This window comes from Lolium rigidum, chromosome 7 (genome assembly GCF_022539505.1).
Source record: "Lolium rigidum isolate FL_2022 chromosome 7, APGP_CSIRO_Lrig_0.1, whole genome shotgun sequence".
NCBI lineage: Eukaryota > Viridiplantae > Streptophyta > Magnoliopsida > Poales > Poaceae > Lolium > Lolium rigidum.
Window position 1 is genome coordinate 354,328,351 of NC_061514.1, and position 18,220 is coordinate 354,346,570.

Consider the following 18,220-nt stretch of genomic DNA (forward strand, 5'->3'; position numbering starts at 1 on the left):
GTAATAAGCATAATCATCCTACATAGAGATTAAGCATACAATAACTTGTCCACACACAAATTATTAAGAGTAGCAAATGGTTCCGGAAATCAAATAGCACAAGCCATATAAGAAGCAAATAAAGTATCAAATGGCTTGTGCAAGTGGCAACACCCATCCCAGGAAAACCGGTAGTTCCTAGACTCTACTCTCTTCTCCCCCTTTGGCATCGCAACACCAAAAAGGTAGGATCGAGTAGAAAAGCTAGCGTTCCCATCAGTAGAAGTGCTAAGATGTAGACTCTTCTTCATCATAATCTTCATTATCCTCATCATCTCCAGTCCTATTGGAAGAGGACCCAGCAGCATCAGAAGTAGTAGAAGCCCTAGACCTAGTCCTGGGAGGAGGAGCACCATGTGAAGATCCACCACGAGCAAACAGGGAGAGGTCAAAGTTCTGGAACATGTTATCATCAATGGGAGGCATCTCCCAAGTAGGAGCAACTACAGGCTCAAGTTCTGGGCCAGGAGGAGGCACATCATAGTTTCTTGCAACCATGAACTCATTTTGGCGCCTCCTAGTCCCCTGGTTCAGTGCAAGGCTTTGATGAGCTACATCATTTGTATTCCTGCACATGTACCACGGATTTGCCAAGAAGCGGGAGGCACATTTAGGGCGCATAGAAGAGCTAGAGCTAGCAGCAGGCTCATGCATTTCCTTGGTCCTTCGCTCAGAAGGCATCATCTCAGATGTATCAAGTTTGTGCCCTTGTTGAGGAATCTTGAAGGGATCCATCTTTACTACCTCATCTTTCTTATTGTAAGGAGATGGCACAACAATATTGATGAGCTGTTGAACATACTGAGCAAAGTCTAGAGTCATCATGTTGCGAACAGAGCGTTTCAGTTCATTGTAGAGGTAGTCACAGCCATCAATTATCTTCACATTTTTAGGACAACAATAGTACATGAGGTTGAGATGGTAGGAACGGCAGTCACTTGAGTCTCCAGATTTACTAACTAGACTCTCACAGACTATCTTGGCAAGCACTTGGTAAGAATAGTACGTCCCAGAGATGAGTGGAGGATCATGTGTAGGCTCTGAAGGGTAGTAGAAAGCAATGTTACCATGAGTGAATTGTTCCTGACTGTGGATCTTAAACCCACGAGCACGGCCACTACCAAAACCCATTGCTTCACAGAAGTCAAGGTAATTGCAAGAATATTTTTTCTTCCCAGTCATCCAAGTTATAGTGCGAGATGGGTCATCATGGAAGAAGACTGTGCAATTGAACTAACGAACAAGAATAGGGCAGTACTCCCCAAGACTTTTGAAGTTAGAAGGCTTCAAGCATACTAGATTCAGAAGACCCATTTTCTGCAAGGTGTCAACCACAAAGCAGTACTTGGTGGTCTGAAACATGGTGAGCTCTTCCTTGTTGATGGCCTTGGGCATCACAATGATGTCATTCTTCGTGAGGGCTGCACAGTTGTAGAACTCATCCTAAATGGCATCCTGAGTCTCGGTCCAGAATTCCTTGTATTCACCGGTGTAGGTTCGTTCCTCGAACCGATAAGGATTCTCATCCCTAAGTCTTCTCCAACCAGAAATATGTACTGTGCCAATATTGAAATTTGGTGTCTTCTCCACAAGTTCATCAAGTGGTAATTCATCTTTATCCTTCCTCTTCCTCCCTGTGGTCTTTTTCCTACCTCTAGCTGAACTGCCTGGACCACTGCTCTGACCTACTCTGCTGGATACACGGGTGCTTGTACGGCACCCCGGTGGCGTCTCATTCTTGCCCTTCTTGACAGCAGCACGACTGTCATCACTGGAGCCACCCGTGAATGAGAAAATAGAGGGGGGCAACAGTGAGATAAGTGTACATGTCATCAAGAATAAAGAGGCCAAGAACATAACATATATACAAGGTTTTGACGAGATTGCACAAAAATCTGGGCGGGTTGGCGCATCGACCGGCAGCACCGGGCTGTAGACCGGACCAGCCGGTCTAGCAGCCGGTCTGCCGGGTGACAGCCGGTCGCATCAGCCACTTCTTGCCATCGTTCCAGATTTATAGGGGGGTGATGGCGTGGTTTGGGGGTTCATGACCTGCATTCAATTTTAGTTCATGTTTGTCGCACGCGGAGAGCACATGCCAAAATTTTCGGCGGTGGCATGGCAACAAACAATATGATTTGTGGTATCCGAAATTTCTCGACATCATATCCCCACAGAATTTGGTTTCGTTTATTCTAGTATTTGTACTTTTTTGCAAAAATTAATATTGTAATTGTGAGTGATTTATAGGTTTGTATTTTGGAAGACGTCTTATGGCAGTGGAGAATTTACCAAACTATCAAACCTATATACTCCTACCTCGGACCCGATAAGGTTGTTCTCTTTTTCCGTTGAAAATCACGTGTATCTTCGTACTTTGACCTTTTCTTGCGTGGACCCTACGCAATGACTTGTGCAAAAGATGTTTACACAAATGTTCCATTTTGACTTGTCAAATCTATCACGTGGCTCTTGGACAGAAGTAATTTGCATTTTTTCCTCTCTGTTTGTGTAAACATCTTCTTCCCCAAATCAAATCAACCGTCCGGTGGATTCTGGTGTGGATTTTGTTGGGGCGAGGAGTAGGGTCGGGAAAGCGTAGGCAACGAGGAACAGATGGCCCTTGTCCTCCACGTTCTTGTTAGTTTCTGCTATTCTGGTAAGTTCGCATGTTTGCCTACGGCCACTTCTTGCCATCGCTCCGGATTTATGGAATGACAGAAACCATATTCTAATAATTTAAGTTTCATTAGAGGGGATATATACCGGGGACCTTAGAACTTATTGTTGTGGTTGGGGTGTCTTAATGATTCCTGAATTTGTTCATTAATTTGTCCTTAGGACCAATCATAAGGGGTGTATTTGCTCACACATATGGCTGCACCTAATTTAGGCTCCATCCAATGGAAATTAAACTTGACAAGATACTCACCATACTGTTGTAGAAATCTATATGCCATGAAGTCCATGTAGCCCTTGGGAACGTTTTTCTCACATATAAGCACACACTTGAGCGTGTACTCTTGCTGCATAGATGATTGATCTTTAGAAAGAGCATTTACTTTATTGCATTTTACTTTCAGCAATTTACTTTACTTGCAAACAACAATCCCAAACACAAAACAACTGCAATATTAGTTTGTCTTGTGCATAGATAATAAGAGCAGCGAAACTCTAATTTGAAAGGATAAAAACTTATACCTTTTGCTCCTCGTGGGATCGATACTAATACTTAAACATTGAAGATTTCAATGATTCCTTATACTTGTGGGTATCAGTGATGTTGGAAGGTCCCACTCGCTAGTGAATCAACGAACTCTACAAGGAAAACATCGACTCCTGGGAGGATATGAGGGAGACCTTCATCAAGAACTCTGCTCGTGGCCTATCACCATTTAGGACCTCAAGCGCTACATGCAGGGGCGCCACGAATCGACTCGCCACTGGATCCAGTGTTGGCAGGACATCTGGATTGCCTCCACGGGTATCAGTGCGAACATGTCAATGCTCATATTCAGGAGGGTTTCAATACAAACCTCTTGTTGCAAAACTTAAGAGGCACCGGAGGACGACCGTCACCATCGCCGACCTCATGGAGTTAGCTACTCTCTGCGCCGACGCTGATAACACCAAGGACTCCTCCGTCGAGGAGGCAAGTGGCAAGGGAAGGCACATGCGACACCCCCGGTATGAACGAGATAAATCTCCCTACGAGATGTAGGGCAACACCGTCTCTGCTTTCGCCTCCGAGCGGAACCACAAACCCTATTTTTCCATGAATCTTGCACTCTCGGGCTTCGATCTGGAGATATGTGGAGCATGGAGGAGCAACAATGGTGTCTGACGCGAGGAAGAAGGAGTGGAAGAGGCAGAGCACACTCACTCTGCGCTGCCCACTCCCCTTAAATATGTGGGCGCAAAATTACCACGCTGCCCCCGCCATGCATTGTGACTCTTTGCACATCGTGTGAACTTGCCGGAAAGTGCAGCGCCAAGTGCTCCACGTCTACGCGTCCTGAGATTGTGTGTCCCTGATTCGTGGCGTAATCATCGAGGCGACTTCAATGCTCCTGCTCCGTCTCGAGGCGACCACTCGTCTAGTCCCATCAGACTGACCCGAAACTAGGCGGTGATAGATGACAACAACTAGTCAACAAAGTGACCGTCCGACTCCTCCAGAGGCGACTCCATCTGGCGAATTTTCTTGTGACTTAACTACAATAGAATCATCATTGCCAAGTGTTTCAACTCAATTTGGCAATGGGGCCCCATTCCCCGATCCCCGGTGGTTAATCCACCTATTAGGGGATGGTTTTGGTTAGTACTTCATCCCCGTGGGGATCTTATTGGAGGCAAACTCTCCCCATTAGGTAAGGTGGGGGTCTGTGTTACCATTATCCATACCCGATAACCATGAAATCTCCGTTAGGCACGTGACATGTGACACTAGGGTATAAGATAGGTATGTATAGATATTAGAAAACCCTAATCCTATTGTGCTCACATTTCCCCTCCCGTTTCCAACTGTCGTAGTCCCCAAACCCCAACTCCCAAACGCTTGCCTCTCCTTCCTAAACTACTAATCCAGCCAGCTCCGTCATCCTACCATGTTGTCATTTTATTTTAGGCTCATTGTTACTAGCTAAAGCGGGGATGGTTAACCGATGAGTATTTGTTTACCCGATGTGGATGGGGATGGTAAAAGAACTAGCCCCATTACAGTTAGTGGGGATGGGGATGGAGAAAAATTTCTGCACGGAGATGGTTATGGTTGAGCAATAACCAGTGGTTAGTGTCCCCGTTGCCATATGGAGTTTCAACGACCTTTACCCACACGATTTAAAATCGACTAAGTCCGAGCTCTTATGAGTAAAACTTACTCGGTGGTGCATTTTCTTCATGGTTATTTCTTTATTTTAGGAGTCCGCCAATGACTCGCCATCGACTCCTTCCTGGAATTGTCCAAGCCGACTCGACAGCTCGAACCCGACGACAAGTTCCTAACGCACTCGAGGACTACTAATGGCGATATGCCAAACGGGGTATACCCATGAAGGGGAGTTGCCGTGTGGACCACGGAGACTCAATGCCAGACTAGCTTATATGGGCTCACCAAAGGTGGTGACTGGACTCGCGCAGGTCCGAGAAGGAAGCTTAGAGGCCTGGTTGGCCTAATATGACTCCGAGTTCTTAACTGACTTGGTGTCTATCATTGTAACCCCATTTGGGGCTATCTATATAAACCCTCGTAGGAAACCCCAGAGAGTACGTTCTACAAGCTCACGCTTTACACTTTGCGTTTTAGCTCTCATATATAAGAGAGGGGCCGAACCTGGGTAGAACCCCGTCTCCTCTTAATCTCGATCGGAAGATGCCTATGTCATCCCCGCCTTGCGTCTCTCTTAAGCAACCCCTTCACATGTGATGTGTTAACCCTATGACACGTAATACACATTATTTATTATAAACCATGTATAATTAAAAACTTGAGATGTTATACTTAATAGTACAATTTTTTATGCTATATAAATTACTATATTATATCTATTAAATTGATCAAGCACAGGTACACACAAGATCAATAGGACGGAGGTGGTACGTGAAAATGCTCTCGTGTTTTGGGCTGGTTAAACTATTGCATCTCATGCCTCTTTCTTTATGGGTGAATGCAACATTCGTACTGTACTATTTTTTTTCGAATTTTCTTCGTACTGTACTATTAACAAGCACCACCCTATAAAATTACCTTTTCTTAATTAATGTCAGTGGCTTTATATACACATATAAAATGCATTTTTTAAAAAAGACGTGCGTGCACGCACGGTCGGTAGTCGTCGACCCTTGTGTACTGGACGACGTGGATCCGTCACAGCATAAACCAAGACAAGATAGTCGTTGAAGGAAAATACAGTACAATACAACCGATTTACCCGCGGTAGAAACTCTCCCCCAAACGTTCCTCCCCGCCAGCATTAAATCCACGTTCGAATTTACCTCCTCGTTCCCATTCAATTTCAAGTGGATCATATGGGGCACAGTACTCTGACAGGCATCCCATGCGCAATTTAAAACAACACCATTTATTTATTCTGCCCACCATATTCGTAGCCCCGCTATTCCTACACAGCTCTTCCACCACCCACTGACATACGGACCAGCAGCACCATGGCCCCACCTTCAGCGACACACAGCACGGCAGCCAGGCGAGGTCGCTGTCGCCACGCCCTGCCCCGTACCATCCACCGCAATTCCGGGTACCACCCAGGGGCGGGAACGTCATTTCGCGCGCCCCCATTAATTAAGTCCACACGAGTCGCAGCCTCACACCCCACGCTGCCCTGCCCGCTTTCCCCAGACTGCCCCTCGCTCTCGCCATCGCCTCCAAAACCAGCTCCGCCTTCCTCCTCACTCACTCACGGACCTCCGCTCCGATGGCCGATTCGCCAAACCCTAGCTCCGGCGACCTCCCCGCGCCCGCGCCCGAGATGCCGTACCCCGCGGATCGGCGCGTCGCCGCGCTCGCCGGCGCCGGCGCCAGGTACAAGGCCATGTCCCCCGCGCGCCTGCCGATCTCGCGCGAGCCCTGCCTCACCATCCCCGCCGGGTTCAGCCCCTCCGCCCTCCTCGACTCCCCCGTGCTCCTCACCAACTTCAAGGTCACCGCCCCGCCTCCCCTCTCTCTCTCCACCTCTTACTACCACCCTCTTACCGCGGGATCTGCGAGCTCTACGGGGGTCCACGCTTAATTTGAGCTGGGGAAAAGGCGGGATTCCGATGCGCATTACCTCCGGAGCTGTAGTTTACGGCACAATTGCGCATTACATCATGGGTCGTGGCCTCGGAATAATGCGCTTTCGCATTTCCGGCGGTGCCATGGAACTTCCTTTTTGGCGGGGGGTTCTCCGCGATATGGTTGTTTTTGCGCCGGTTTCTTCTTTTGGGGCGCCCCCGCGCCGTCTACTTGCTGCGGAGTGAGTGAGGTCGTGCGCTCTGTGGGCTGGGGAATTATTCCGTTACGCACACACTCGGTGGCTGCGAGAACAAATCATCATTTCATTTGGTGTTCCTTTTATGGGGCCTCCGCATCGCAGGGCCTTATTTAAGGACACTCTCCCTCCCGGCTTTGGCTGGTACTACACTTGTAGTATGGCGCTCGTCCATGCGGAAATCGCCAAGCAGCTGGGAGCGGGATTTCTTGCAGGCTCGTGTTCCGGTTGACCAGTTTCTCGTTATTCTCTCTCTGGATTGGGTGTAGATGTGGTAGGAGTTCTCCTGGTTCCTCTTGCTTGCACCCTGCAAGCTGAAATAGGCTTTGCTTGCTGGGCATACTCACTTGCTTGCTGCATCATTGTTACTTTCTTTGTCTCCCTTTGTTATTCTTGCTGGCTCTCTTCTTCTTCAATTTCCCTTTTAAGCGTAGGATAGAATGCTCTCCAAACACGTTCTTTCTAAAGGAAAATTTTATCAAGGCAACATTCCTCCGGCACCTGTTTCTATTTTTTTTCTTCATTTCAGAGGGCTTAAACACCGTATTTAGAACTGTAGCACTACTTTCTATATGCAGTTTGCTGGCTATAATGTTGCGGTACATATTTGGTGTTGACAAGTATTTACAGGGCTCTTCAGCCCGGTACACCTCTAACAATAGTTAACAAAGTTTCCTGTTCAGGTTGAACCCTCACCGACGACTGGTTCTCTGGGCATGGCTGCAATTATGCACAAGATCGCTCATCCAGACATACCACCTTCACCACGGGATAAATCTGTTCGTACTGCCCATGCAGATGGGGGTTCTAGGGATTTTGAATTCAAGCCTCATCTCAATTCGTCTTCTCAGTCACTGGTACGTTACCTTCCATTTTCTTTGCTATATGTGTCTATGGAAATAAATGTACTTCATTCTGTAGAACATCAAAATTAACTTTAAGCATTTTGTTTCTATATGATCCTACACATACAATTTGGCCTTTTTGTATATTCAACCAATAACCTTCGTCCGGCAAAGTTGTTGAATCGTTGCATGATTCTTAACCTTTCTTCTCCTTGCCTCAAGAACCCCTGTGAACAGAAAAGGAAGTTCATATCATATTGTGTTCTCCTGTGTTATGCTGTTCAGTATTAACCCAATTAGTCTTCACCACATATAAGGCAGCCTCTTACAAAAGTAGTGGAGAAAAGGTTTCATGTATAAATGATAACAAGTACCTAAAATGATAGCTCTAGAGTGCATATGTAGTATGGTCTATATATGCTTGCTAAATTACCCACATTCTTTCTTAATTCTTGTCGAGTTCTTGTACGTATTTAGTTTTCCATTGTCTAACTTTGGTAATGCTCACATTTTGTACTGCAGCCTCCTGTTATGAGTGATTCAAAAAACCATGAGCCTTCTATGCAAAATCAAAGCATGAATCCCAGCTCATCATCTAGCAATATGGTGACTGACAACAGACCTCCCTGTTCACGTGAGTCAACTCTTACAGTGAATGTTTCAAGTGCTCCTAACCAACCTGTTGGAATGGTTGGTCTGTCTGACAGTCCTGCTGAAGTTGGTACACCTGAGTTGCACCAAATGAATGGCTCTGAGAATGCCATGCAAGAACCGCAGTCTGAAAATGTAGCTGAAAAATCGGCAGAGGATGGCTACAACTGGCGCAAATATGGACAGAAGCATGTCAAGGGAAGTGAAAACCCTAGAAGTTATTACAAGTGCACACATCCTAATTGTGAAGTAAAAAAGCTACTGGAGCGTGCCGTTGATGGTCTCATCACCGAAGTTGTCTATAAGGGGCGTCACAATCATCCTAAACCCCAGCCCAATAGGAGGTTAGCTGGTGGTGCCGTTCCTTCGAACCAGGGTGAAGAACGAAATGATGGTGCAGCAACCGCTGATGGTGAGACTTATCACGATTTCTTTGAAAAAATGTTACTGGTCCTATAGTTTGGCAGCTTGGCAATGTGCATTATTGTATCTTGTTTTGGAAATATAAGTATATTGACATCTATCATTGAATTGTAGTATCATATAAGTATATTGACATCTATCTTGCTTTTGCCTCTCGAGTAGCTTCCTATTTTTTTCATGAACGTCTTATAGTAATAACAACTGAATTTTTCAAAATCGAGCTCTTGGAAAAGAATTCCTTGAAAGTACAAAATAATTTTATATGTTTGCCCAAGTTGTACTTGGACATCGCAACAGATATATTGGTCAGTCCATATACCAAAGAAAAACTGTTGGTAAAGATGTTTTTAAGTAGATTGTGAATCACTCTTTTGTAGCTATCTCAGCTTTGTATGCTAATTTGCAGATAAATCTTCAAATGCTCTTAGCAACCTTGCTAATCAAGTACAGTCAGCTGGTATGCTTGAGCTTGTTCCAGCTTCAGTTAGTGATGATGACATCGATGCTGGAGTTGGAAGACCCTACCCCGTGGATGATGCTGCCGAGGAAGAGGATTTAGAGTCGAAACGCAGGTACGCTTGGTTTGGACTGGGTTCACCCTATAACTCCTGTGAAGTGTCAAGCCTAATCTTGTTGTCTACTATCAACAATGGAAGCAGGAAAATGGAGTCGGCTGGTATTGATGCTGCTCTGATGGGTAAACCCAACCGCGAGCCTCGTGTTGTTGTTCAAACTGTAAGTGAGGTTGACATCTTGGATGATGGGTATCGTTGGCGCAAATATGGACAGAAAGTTGTCAAAGGAAACCCCAATCCACGGTAAGTACTTATTTTGTTCATTAATTACCTTCTCTCCTTTTGTTGCTTTGCATGTGAACTTATGTTAATGTAATGGTAAACTATCGATCTATAAAACAATAATGGTAAAATATCTACTCTGGTTATGCTTTGTGGATCAGTTACCAAGTAACTTATGCGCTCTATGCATAACTTTTTGTTATATGCTTGGTCAGTCATGAGTCATGTATGTGTCGAGTTATGGATCGATAGAAACAAAATTAAATGACCTTTGAACCAGAATTCCACTTCGCATATATGCTCATTATTTAGGATGAACAAATTAAGCGGACATAGGTGGTGAAGATATGTGGTAGATGGAGTTGAAATATCTGCTACTTCACCTTTATCACTGTTGGTGGTAAAATACGGAGATTGAAGAACTCCAATTCCGTATTACAATCAGCCCATATGGAGATGAAATATCTGCTACTTCATGTTACATTGTACCATCTAAAATGTCATTCCTAAGCGGACATAGTGAAGGCAATTGATTGATTGGTACATGTCTGTGTTTTCGGAAGGGTGGCTTTTGGCTTGAAGCCTGTTGCAGCTTGATTTCTGAGAGCGTAATCTGTAGGGGAGGATTAGGTCGGGAGCAACAGGGAAAGCTCTTGGGAGCCGTATAAGGGTAGATGCAGCTGGGGCTGGAAGCACTAGGTGCGTTGGAGAACGCCCATTCCGTATTAAAATCAGCCCATATGGAGATGAAATATCTGCTTCTTGGCTACTTTACGTTACGTTATACTGTCTAAAATGTCATTCCTAAGCGGACATAGTGAAGGCAATTGATTGGTTGGTACATGTTTGTGTTTTTGGAAGGGTGGCTTTTGGCTCGAAGCCTGTCACAGCTTGATTTCTGGGAGCGTGATCTGTAGGGAACGATTAGATAGGGAGCAGCAGGAGAGCTCTTGGGAGCCGTATAAGGGCAGATGCAGCTAGGACTGGAAGCACTAGGTACAGATATTGTTTGCGATAGCCGATAGCGTAAAGGGTTGAGGGAAGAGATAGGAGTGCCTTTTAATTCAGTCTCATGGTCGCTACGTGATTATATTGATGATCTTCCTTACAGACTGACTCTGACTCCATGTCTAATACAATCTGACCTATTATTCCCTTCCATCAATGGGGATCCTACTTGCTGACACTTCCACCTAATCTTGATGACTACCTGTTGCTTGTCCATCTTGTATTGTTGCTATCTCCTAGGCTGCAGCGACACCGAGCGGTTGCCGTGACGCTTATATGTCTGTCCCCGCATAACAAGGCTCCATGGAGCAACACATTTATCATACATTTTGCCAATTTATTAACACATATGGGCTGTGCGAGGCTTTACAATAATCCCTTGCGTTTGAGTTGTTACCTACGCACGACGCCCTGGATGGGGGGGGGGGTGGGTGGCAACACAAGTTATATAAATATTTGGTTTGAAACCAACGGCTGCTCAAAATTGCTAATGTTGAAACTGTATTTGGCACACATACAGTTTGCTGTCTGAACTCCTAGACTTCTTCTTTTGCCAAATATTCATGGGCATGACCAAATATTTGACAAACATTAGCAGTGAATACTTTGATGCAACCAAACAGCCTATATTAGGACGCTTAGGCGATAGAGCGTCCCCTAGCGCTTTCCTGCTTTTCCTGCTTCAGGCGCTTAGGCAGTAGAGTGTCCCCAACACTTTAGGACGGCTTACCGCCTTAAAAACCATCTTGCGTGTATTTGTATGTCCTGCCCTTCCACGACTTCAGTTTGTACATAATTTTATAAGCAATGTTGCACAGTTAGACCATATGAAATGCTATTTGTATGTATATACCCAAGGGAGGTGATCAATTGGTTTGTTGGGAGCTCTTTGTTTTGATTTCACATGAACATGCATTTTATAATCGATATTTTTGTTGGAATAGTAATGCAGAGAGTCATCAAGCTTATAAGAGCTCGAGGGTTCTGGCCCTCTGTCTAGTAGTACAATGTTTGCTGACGAGCTACTGGTCCAAGATAATCTCATACTCCATATGTCTTCTAGCATAGCTCGTTTTGTACTTTTCAGATTCCAGCGCAGAACTTCAACTATGATTTTCAGTCATAATATAGTACCTAAAATAACTAATACATATTATAAATAGTTGTGACAGATCCGGTGACATTATTTTCATATATTCTGTCTACTCCACATACATACTGCAATTACACATATACTACTGGTTGAAGTTTCAAAAGGTCAACCACGTGGATCATATGACACCTAAATATGTGGATAGAGTATTTTACATCACCATGTGTTTCAGATTTAGACAAGGGGCAAATAATTTATCATGGAGTGGCAAATGTGAGGCGGTTCACTCATATGTTCACTTTTGTTCTTGACTTCAGGAGTTACTACAAATGCACAAGCACAGGATGCCCTGTCAGAAAGCATGTTGAGAGAGCATCGCATGATCCTAAATCAGTGATAACAACATATGAAGGAAAACATAATCATGAAGTTCCTGCTGCCAGGAATGCCACCCATGAGATGTCCACACCTCCCATGAAGAATGCCGTGCATCAGATTAATGGCAATATGCCGAGCATTGGTGGCATGATGAGAGCATGTGAACCCAGGAACTTCACCAACCACTATTCTCAAGCGCCTGAAACCAACACCGTGAGTCTTGACCTTGGTGTTGGAATTAGCCCGAACCACAGTGAGACCACGAACCAAATGCAATCTTCCGTTCCTGATCAGATGCAGTATCAAATGCAACCCATGGCTTCAATGTACGCTAACATGAGGCACCAATCAATGGCAATGCCAACGGTACAAGGAAATGCAGCTGGCCGAATGTATGGTTCCAGAGAAGAAAAAGCTAATGAAGGGTTTACTTTCAAAGCCACACCGATGGACCATTCAGCTAACTTATGCTACAGCAGTGCTGGGAATTTAGTCATGGGTCCTTGAGACTTTGAGAGTGTCTACCAATGCCTATAGCTCCAAGAATCATATATTACCAAAAATGCTTTTGTAACGACAATCTCCTCAGCAAGATTCTCAATTGTGTATCATCTACAAATCAGTTCAGACGGAGGCAAGTAAGCTATACCTGGGGCGCACTGCAGCTATACATGGGTCTCTCAATGCGGGAAAGACCTCTGTTGTATGTAGCGTTGCAGCCCTACATTCCTTGTACAGTGAACCAGTTATGATTAATTAGATTATAAGAATTTGGTTCCTGAACCGTCCTATCTTCTGTACTTGAATATTGATAGAATATAGATTCTGTTAATTTTCTTTACCTTTTATGACAAATTTATATCTCTAATGGATGTGAACTATGAAGAATGCCATTGCCATAAGATGACATATGCATATGTCATTGCCATACTTTACAACTGTTATTTGCGAGGGTTCTACTTACTTCCAGCCTACCTAGGCTACCAAGTGCCAAGACCAAGCATTTCAATCATATGGTAGACAGTAGTAATACTGATTATGATCAGAAGTCTGAAACTGAAACACATACCCCTTACACTTGGACTACACCTCATCAGCCTTATTCAGGCCTGACCTAAGTTTACATTGCAATAACAGGTTACAGCTGCATAGCTATTTTCTCCATACATCACCAAACCTTCCTAAAGTACGACAAAGCAGGCATCTAAGTTGTCTACCAAAGGCGAACTTACAAATAAGTTCATCGTCAGATAGCATTGTAACGCCACAACACCTAGTGCCATGCGGACGAAACCACCAGGGGCCTGTTCTTCCATCCGAGGTACAGCACCCCGTCCGTCTCGGCGAGCTTGTAGTCCACCGAGTAGCTCTGTAGCAGTGTCCTGATGGTGGCATTCACCAGCGAGCTGAGCGGAGACGGTCTGAAGCCGGCCATCATCAGACGTGCCTTCCACTTGCCAAAGACTTCATGTCGTTCCACCCTTTCTGCACCCTCGCAGGCGACGAGGTTCACAATCTCCCTCGCCAGGCAGTGTTGCTCCATGTTGATCCTCTCCTTGTCGTCCCTTGGGAGCGACAGGTCGATGGACTCGAAGATGGCAGTGTAGTAGTCCAGAGTCTCTGCGAACCTCGGCACAAAAGGGGCTGTGTTCGTGTTGGACTCCTGCTCAACAAGGGTGAGCACCTTTGGAGACAAGCTTTTCACCAGCCTTAGGATTCGGTCTCGGTGGTTGGCAGTGCTCACAGTCTCATCTGAAATGTGGTGCAGCTCCAGGGTGAAGTTCACTGCGAGAGATTCGCCAGCGCGGACTCCAAGATGCTTCTCTTCCACTTCGTCGCCAGCGATAGCAAGTGAGCAGAATTCAAAGGGAACCTTGTACAGGCCAGCGATGTGTGACAGCCTCCTCCCAACTAGCTCTAGCCCACCACCTCGCGCATAAGCTGAAACCGAGTCATCAATTCCTGTGATTCTTACAGTCGGTGGTCCACCAGGCCTGGCTGCAAGGGCCTGGAGGAGAGAAATCCATTGGGCTCCTTGAGAGATATGGAAGTCAATTATGTGAATCCTGTCTTCTCCCTTGACAGCTTCTGCAATTGCACCGTTTGCCGACATGTAGCCGAACTTGAAGTAGGGGCAGGCCTCATACAGGAAATGCATGTAGGACAGGAGGTCAGAGCCCTTTGGTTCTTTGCACTTCAAGGCTTTGTAGATCGAGTGGCCGGAGTTGGCAAGCCTGGCGACGAGGCCTTCCACCATGTAGGCTCCCAACCTCTCAAGTGGCTCACCAGATACTGCAACCATTTTCCTCAGTTCTGGCACCATCATATCTATCGCGAGGCCATTGTTCTCTTCTACAGCTATAGCACAAGTAATCAGTAGCTCCTTCAAGTTGCCCCTAGGAAAGCCCTTCTGCTGCATCCACTTCTCCGGTTCCAGCGAAAGCTTGTTCTCAAGGCTGTTGATGATCTCACAGTCCGGCCCAAGCATTGCAGCCTCAATATCCCTGAGTTTTTGCTTGAGATCAGTAGGATCCTCGGTCACAGTGACACATGAAGCACTTACAGGAGATCCATTTGTGGAATCAGAGTGACTGTCATCCTGAGATGAAGGGCTGCCACTGCCACTCCTAATGGATGGAGGAGTGAAGCTATTGCTGGAGGGCGAATCATGCCTCATACAATCAACTGCCTCAGAGGAGTTCAGGGTATACTTGTTTTGGGTAACCTGGTTTTCATAGCTGGCATCTGGTGAATGAGAGTTGAGGCTATAGTGATGCTGTGGCACAACATGGGTGTCTGGAGATGACTTCTGGTAAGTGTGACAAGGACGCTGTGGGTTGGCAGAATACTGGAACTGGTTGGGGTTCTGCCTCTGCATGTTGCTGAAGGGGTGCATCATCCGGGAAGTCGGAGTATCAGCCATCCTGGTTCAGTCAAGAATCTGAAACACTAATTACTGCATGCTATCTCCAGTCTTGCTGGTGTGACAAGGAGACCTGACAATGAACTGAGACCAAAATTATGCTGCTGCTTGGTGATATCTCTTCTAGCCCAGAAATCCAGATGAAACAGAACCTGAAACAAGAGCATAAAACTGTAAGAAGGAAATCACATCTGAGTTACCAACTCGGAAAGTAAAACTAGAACCCAAAGCTTTGCAGCAAGAGAAGTAAAATCGTTGCATTGCACACATGTAAACAGACAAAGAAATAGTAGTATCCAAAGAAAAAAATGCATGCACATCAATCATCCTAATCTAGGGGTAGAGACAAGCACAAAACTAGCAGGAGCAGAACAATTACAACCGATCATAGCTACGAACGAAAGCAGTAGCATTGCGAGATGAAAATCAAAAGCACCAGCAGACTGAATCAAGCACTTTGACTTGTTTGTCAAAAGCCCATGATGCAGATCAAACAGCAAGCCTCAAAGTCTCTCACAGCTAACACATGTTACTGTCCTGCAACAGTACAAAAGACTAGGCACAGCAAACACCACCAAGGGGAACCAGCTATACTACTACTTGTCATCGTACACAGGAAGTGAAGGGAGGGTGCATGTTGCAACGCTGTCATGCTTAGCTAAGAACAGCGTCAGGATTGACATATGTGAAGTCTGTTAAGAGTAACTGTTTTTTTTTTCAACCAAAGAAGCTCTCCTCGTCGGTTTCATATAAAGAAACCGTCAGTGTTTCGGTACAACAGCAAAGAAAATAAAGAGGAAACAAGGAAACTGAGAGAAAGGTAAGATCAACTACAGCTAAGCTATTACAGTACATGGCATCAAAAACCAGAACCAACCAAACTTATTCAGAATAAGAGTAACTGTTAGATGCAGTAAACAATAATGGTATACCAAATCTTGTGCAATATGAGTGAACAGTAGTAGCATCAAAAGATGAAACCAAAAGCATAAACAGACCAAGATACTAGTCTGAAGCCCTCGATGCAGTCAAAGTCTCTCACAGCTCACAGATGTTACTGTCCTGAAACAGTATACAGCACAGAAGACTAAGCACAGCAAATACCACCAAGGATAATGAGCTATTCTGCAATTGTGTCATGCTGAGCTAAGAACGGCGTCACGATTGACATCGCAGAACACCCCAAAAAAACACCCGTACTAAATTAGTATGACTTGAGCGCGCGCAAACAAAAGAGAGGCCTGTAGAGGACGGAGACGGGTCGTAAGATATCCCCATCTCATAATTTCCTACACCAACTCAGGCTGCACGGGCAGTTTGAGTGTTTGACCCGTCGTCCCAACTACTCCAGGCACAAGATTAATTAACTACTCCTTGATACTAATTTATTTAGGCTGGTCATAGTGCATAGTATCATATCCTAGTATCATGCATATGATACTTATCTATGATACTGTCTCTATAGTGGGTGGTATTATAGTGTAGTATCATAAATTTGTAAATTTATTATTTTGTAGAATCCCAATGTAAATCTATGTACAGGATCTATTTGGTATTTATTTTTCTCGTAAAGTGCGCTATGATACAGTATCTACCTATGTTACTCTAATCCTATCTCTCCTCATTAATTAGATGCCACATCATCATTTTTGTGAGCCTAGGATGCATGATACTACCTATGATACTAGCACTATGGCCAGCCTTAGCAAGCAGATCGCGGAAGTCAGTGGTCAAAAGCTCCTGGATCTGGTGGTTTAGCCGCTAGTTTTTCACAGACTGAGAAATCTAATCTGCTGTAGTGGTAGTAGCATACCAGTTGCGTGCGTTTACTGGACATTTGACGCGGTCTAAGAAAATTCTCCGTAGCTGCTCAGGTAGTAGTATGGTCATGGCCTAGGCCTAGCGCCGAGGCCGTACGGACAGGTACTGCTATTCCCCCAGGCTTGCAAAATATGCAGGGACATGGTCACTGAAGTCTGAAGTAGCACCAAAAGACAAGTGTGGGAGCTACATCTTTCTCACGCGCGACTGCCAATCTCGCAAGAAAATGAACGAACTGGGCAGCGATTTACGGGAAACTACTGCAGAGCCACCTAGCTAGTACCAGGTAGAAGAAATGCTTGCAAAATATGCATGGATCGACGGAGAGCAGCTTCTTCCTCAGGCGCACGACCGCCAATCTCGCAAGAAAATGAACGGGCTGAGTACCGATTCAGGGAAACCATTTTTGTTTTTTGTTTTTTTTGAGGGAAACCAAATGGTCAGGACTGAACTTGAAGAGCCCTCTAGCTAAACCGTGACCACCCGAGGGGAGGACATCTCCAAGTGCTCATGAAAGGGGATCGACATCTACATGGCCACTGAACTAGCAGTCTACCACCAAATAGAACTACGGAAGAAGCATCTTTCTCACGCGCGCACGACTGCCAATCTCGCAAGAAAATGAAGGAGCTGAGCGTCGATCCACGCATAGCGAAACATCAAGAACCCCCTAGCTAGCCGTGACCCGATACGAGCAAGGACATCACCTAGTAGCAGCATCCAAGTGCTCACGGAGCGCAAACCCCACCTCGGTAATACTAGCAGCTAGTAGCAAGAAAGCAGGGACCAGGGAAGAAGGAAGCGCGAGATTACCTTCTCCGCGCTAGCTAGCTCCGGCCGCCGCAGGCTCGAGCCCTTCGCCTGAGGGGAGGAGGATTCGGTGCGGCTGATGTCGAAAAGCGCCGAGAGAGAGCTGGTCGGAGGAGGAGATCGCTGGGCGAGGGAGAGGGGAAGGAGGAGGAGCAGGTGGTGGTGGGAGTCGAGTCGCGAGTGGGATGTATGCTTGTTTCCTGTGCGGGGAGCTAGTGAAACATCGGGTGGCCGTTGCTATTTCTACCCGCAGCGCGTGCGCGTCGCCCGCGGTCTCGTGCCATCGTGAGGCGTGACGCGCGGCCAGGGCAGGGCACGGTGGGGCCCACCGGACGTTTCAGACCGCGTGCTGCCGTGGCGCTGGTGCGCGCCACGCCAAGCACGGGTGGTGAAATATCTCTCTGACTCTCGAGACTCGACTGCCCGCGAGACCAACCGGTCCTGTA

General features: G+C 45.9%; 2 protein-coding genes across 3 annotated transcripts; one reads left to right on the plus strand and one right to left on the minus strand.

Annotated features, from left to right (window-relative positions):
- The first annotated feature begins 6,455 nt into the window (after nt 1–6,455).
- On the plus strand, nt 6,456–13,150 carry LOC124679438 (WRKY transcription factor SUSIBA2). Of its 2 annotated transcripts, none has more exons than XM_047215192.1 (6): nt 6,456–6,695; nt 7,709–7,882; nt 8,393–8,933; nt 9,351–9,516; nt 9,604–9,762; nt 12,160–13,150. In XM_047215192.1, exons 1-6 carry the CDS (start codon nt 6,471–6,473, stop codon nt 12,725–12,727), a joined length of 1,833 nt encoding a protein of 610 aa, XP_047071148.1. In that variant the 5' UTR covers nt 6,456–6,470; the 3' UTR covers nt 12,728–13,150. The 2 variants fall into 2 exon arrangements, with proteins under 2 accessions (XP_047071148.1, XP_047071149.1); XM_047215193.1 differs by lacking the exon at nt 6,456–6,695 and adding an exon at nt 7,276–7,299.
- Nucleotides 13,151–13,234: 84 nt separating this feature from the next.
- Nucleotides 13,235–17,950, minus strand: LOC124679439 (chitin-inducible gibberellin-responsive protein 2-like). The gene is made up of 2 exons (XM_047215194.1): nt 17,778–17,950; nt 13,235–15,295 (listed from the first exon to the last, which is right to left on the minus strand). The coding sequence occupies exon 2, from the start codon at nt 15,141–15,143 to the stop codon at nt 13,494–13,496; it is 1,650 nt and encodes a 549-aa protein (XP_047071150.1). The 5' UTR covers nt 15,144–15,295; nt 17,778–17,950; the 3' UTR covers nt 13,235–13,493.
- Nucleotides 17,951–18,220: the final 270 nt, after the last annotated feature.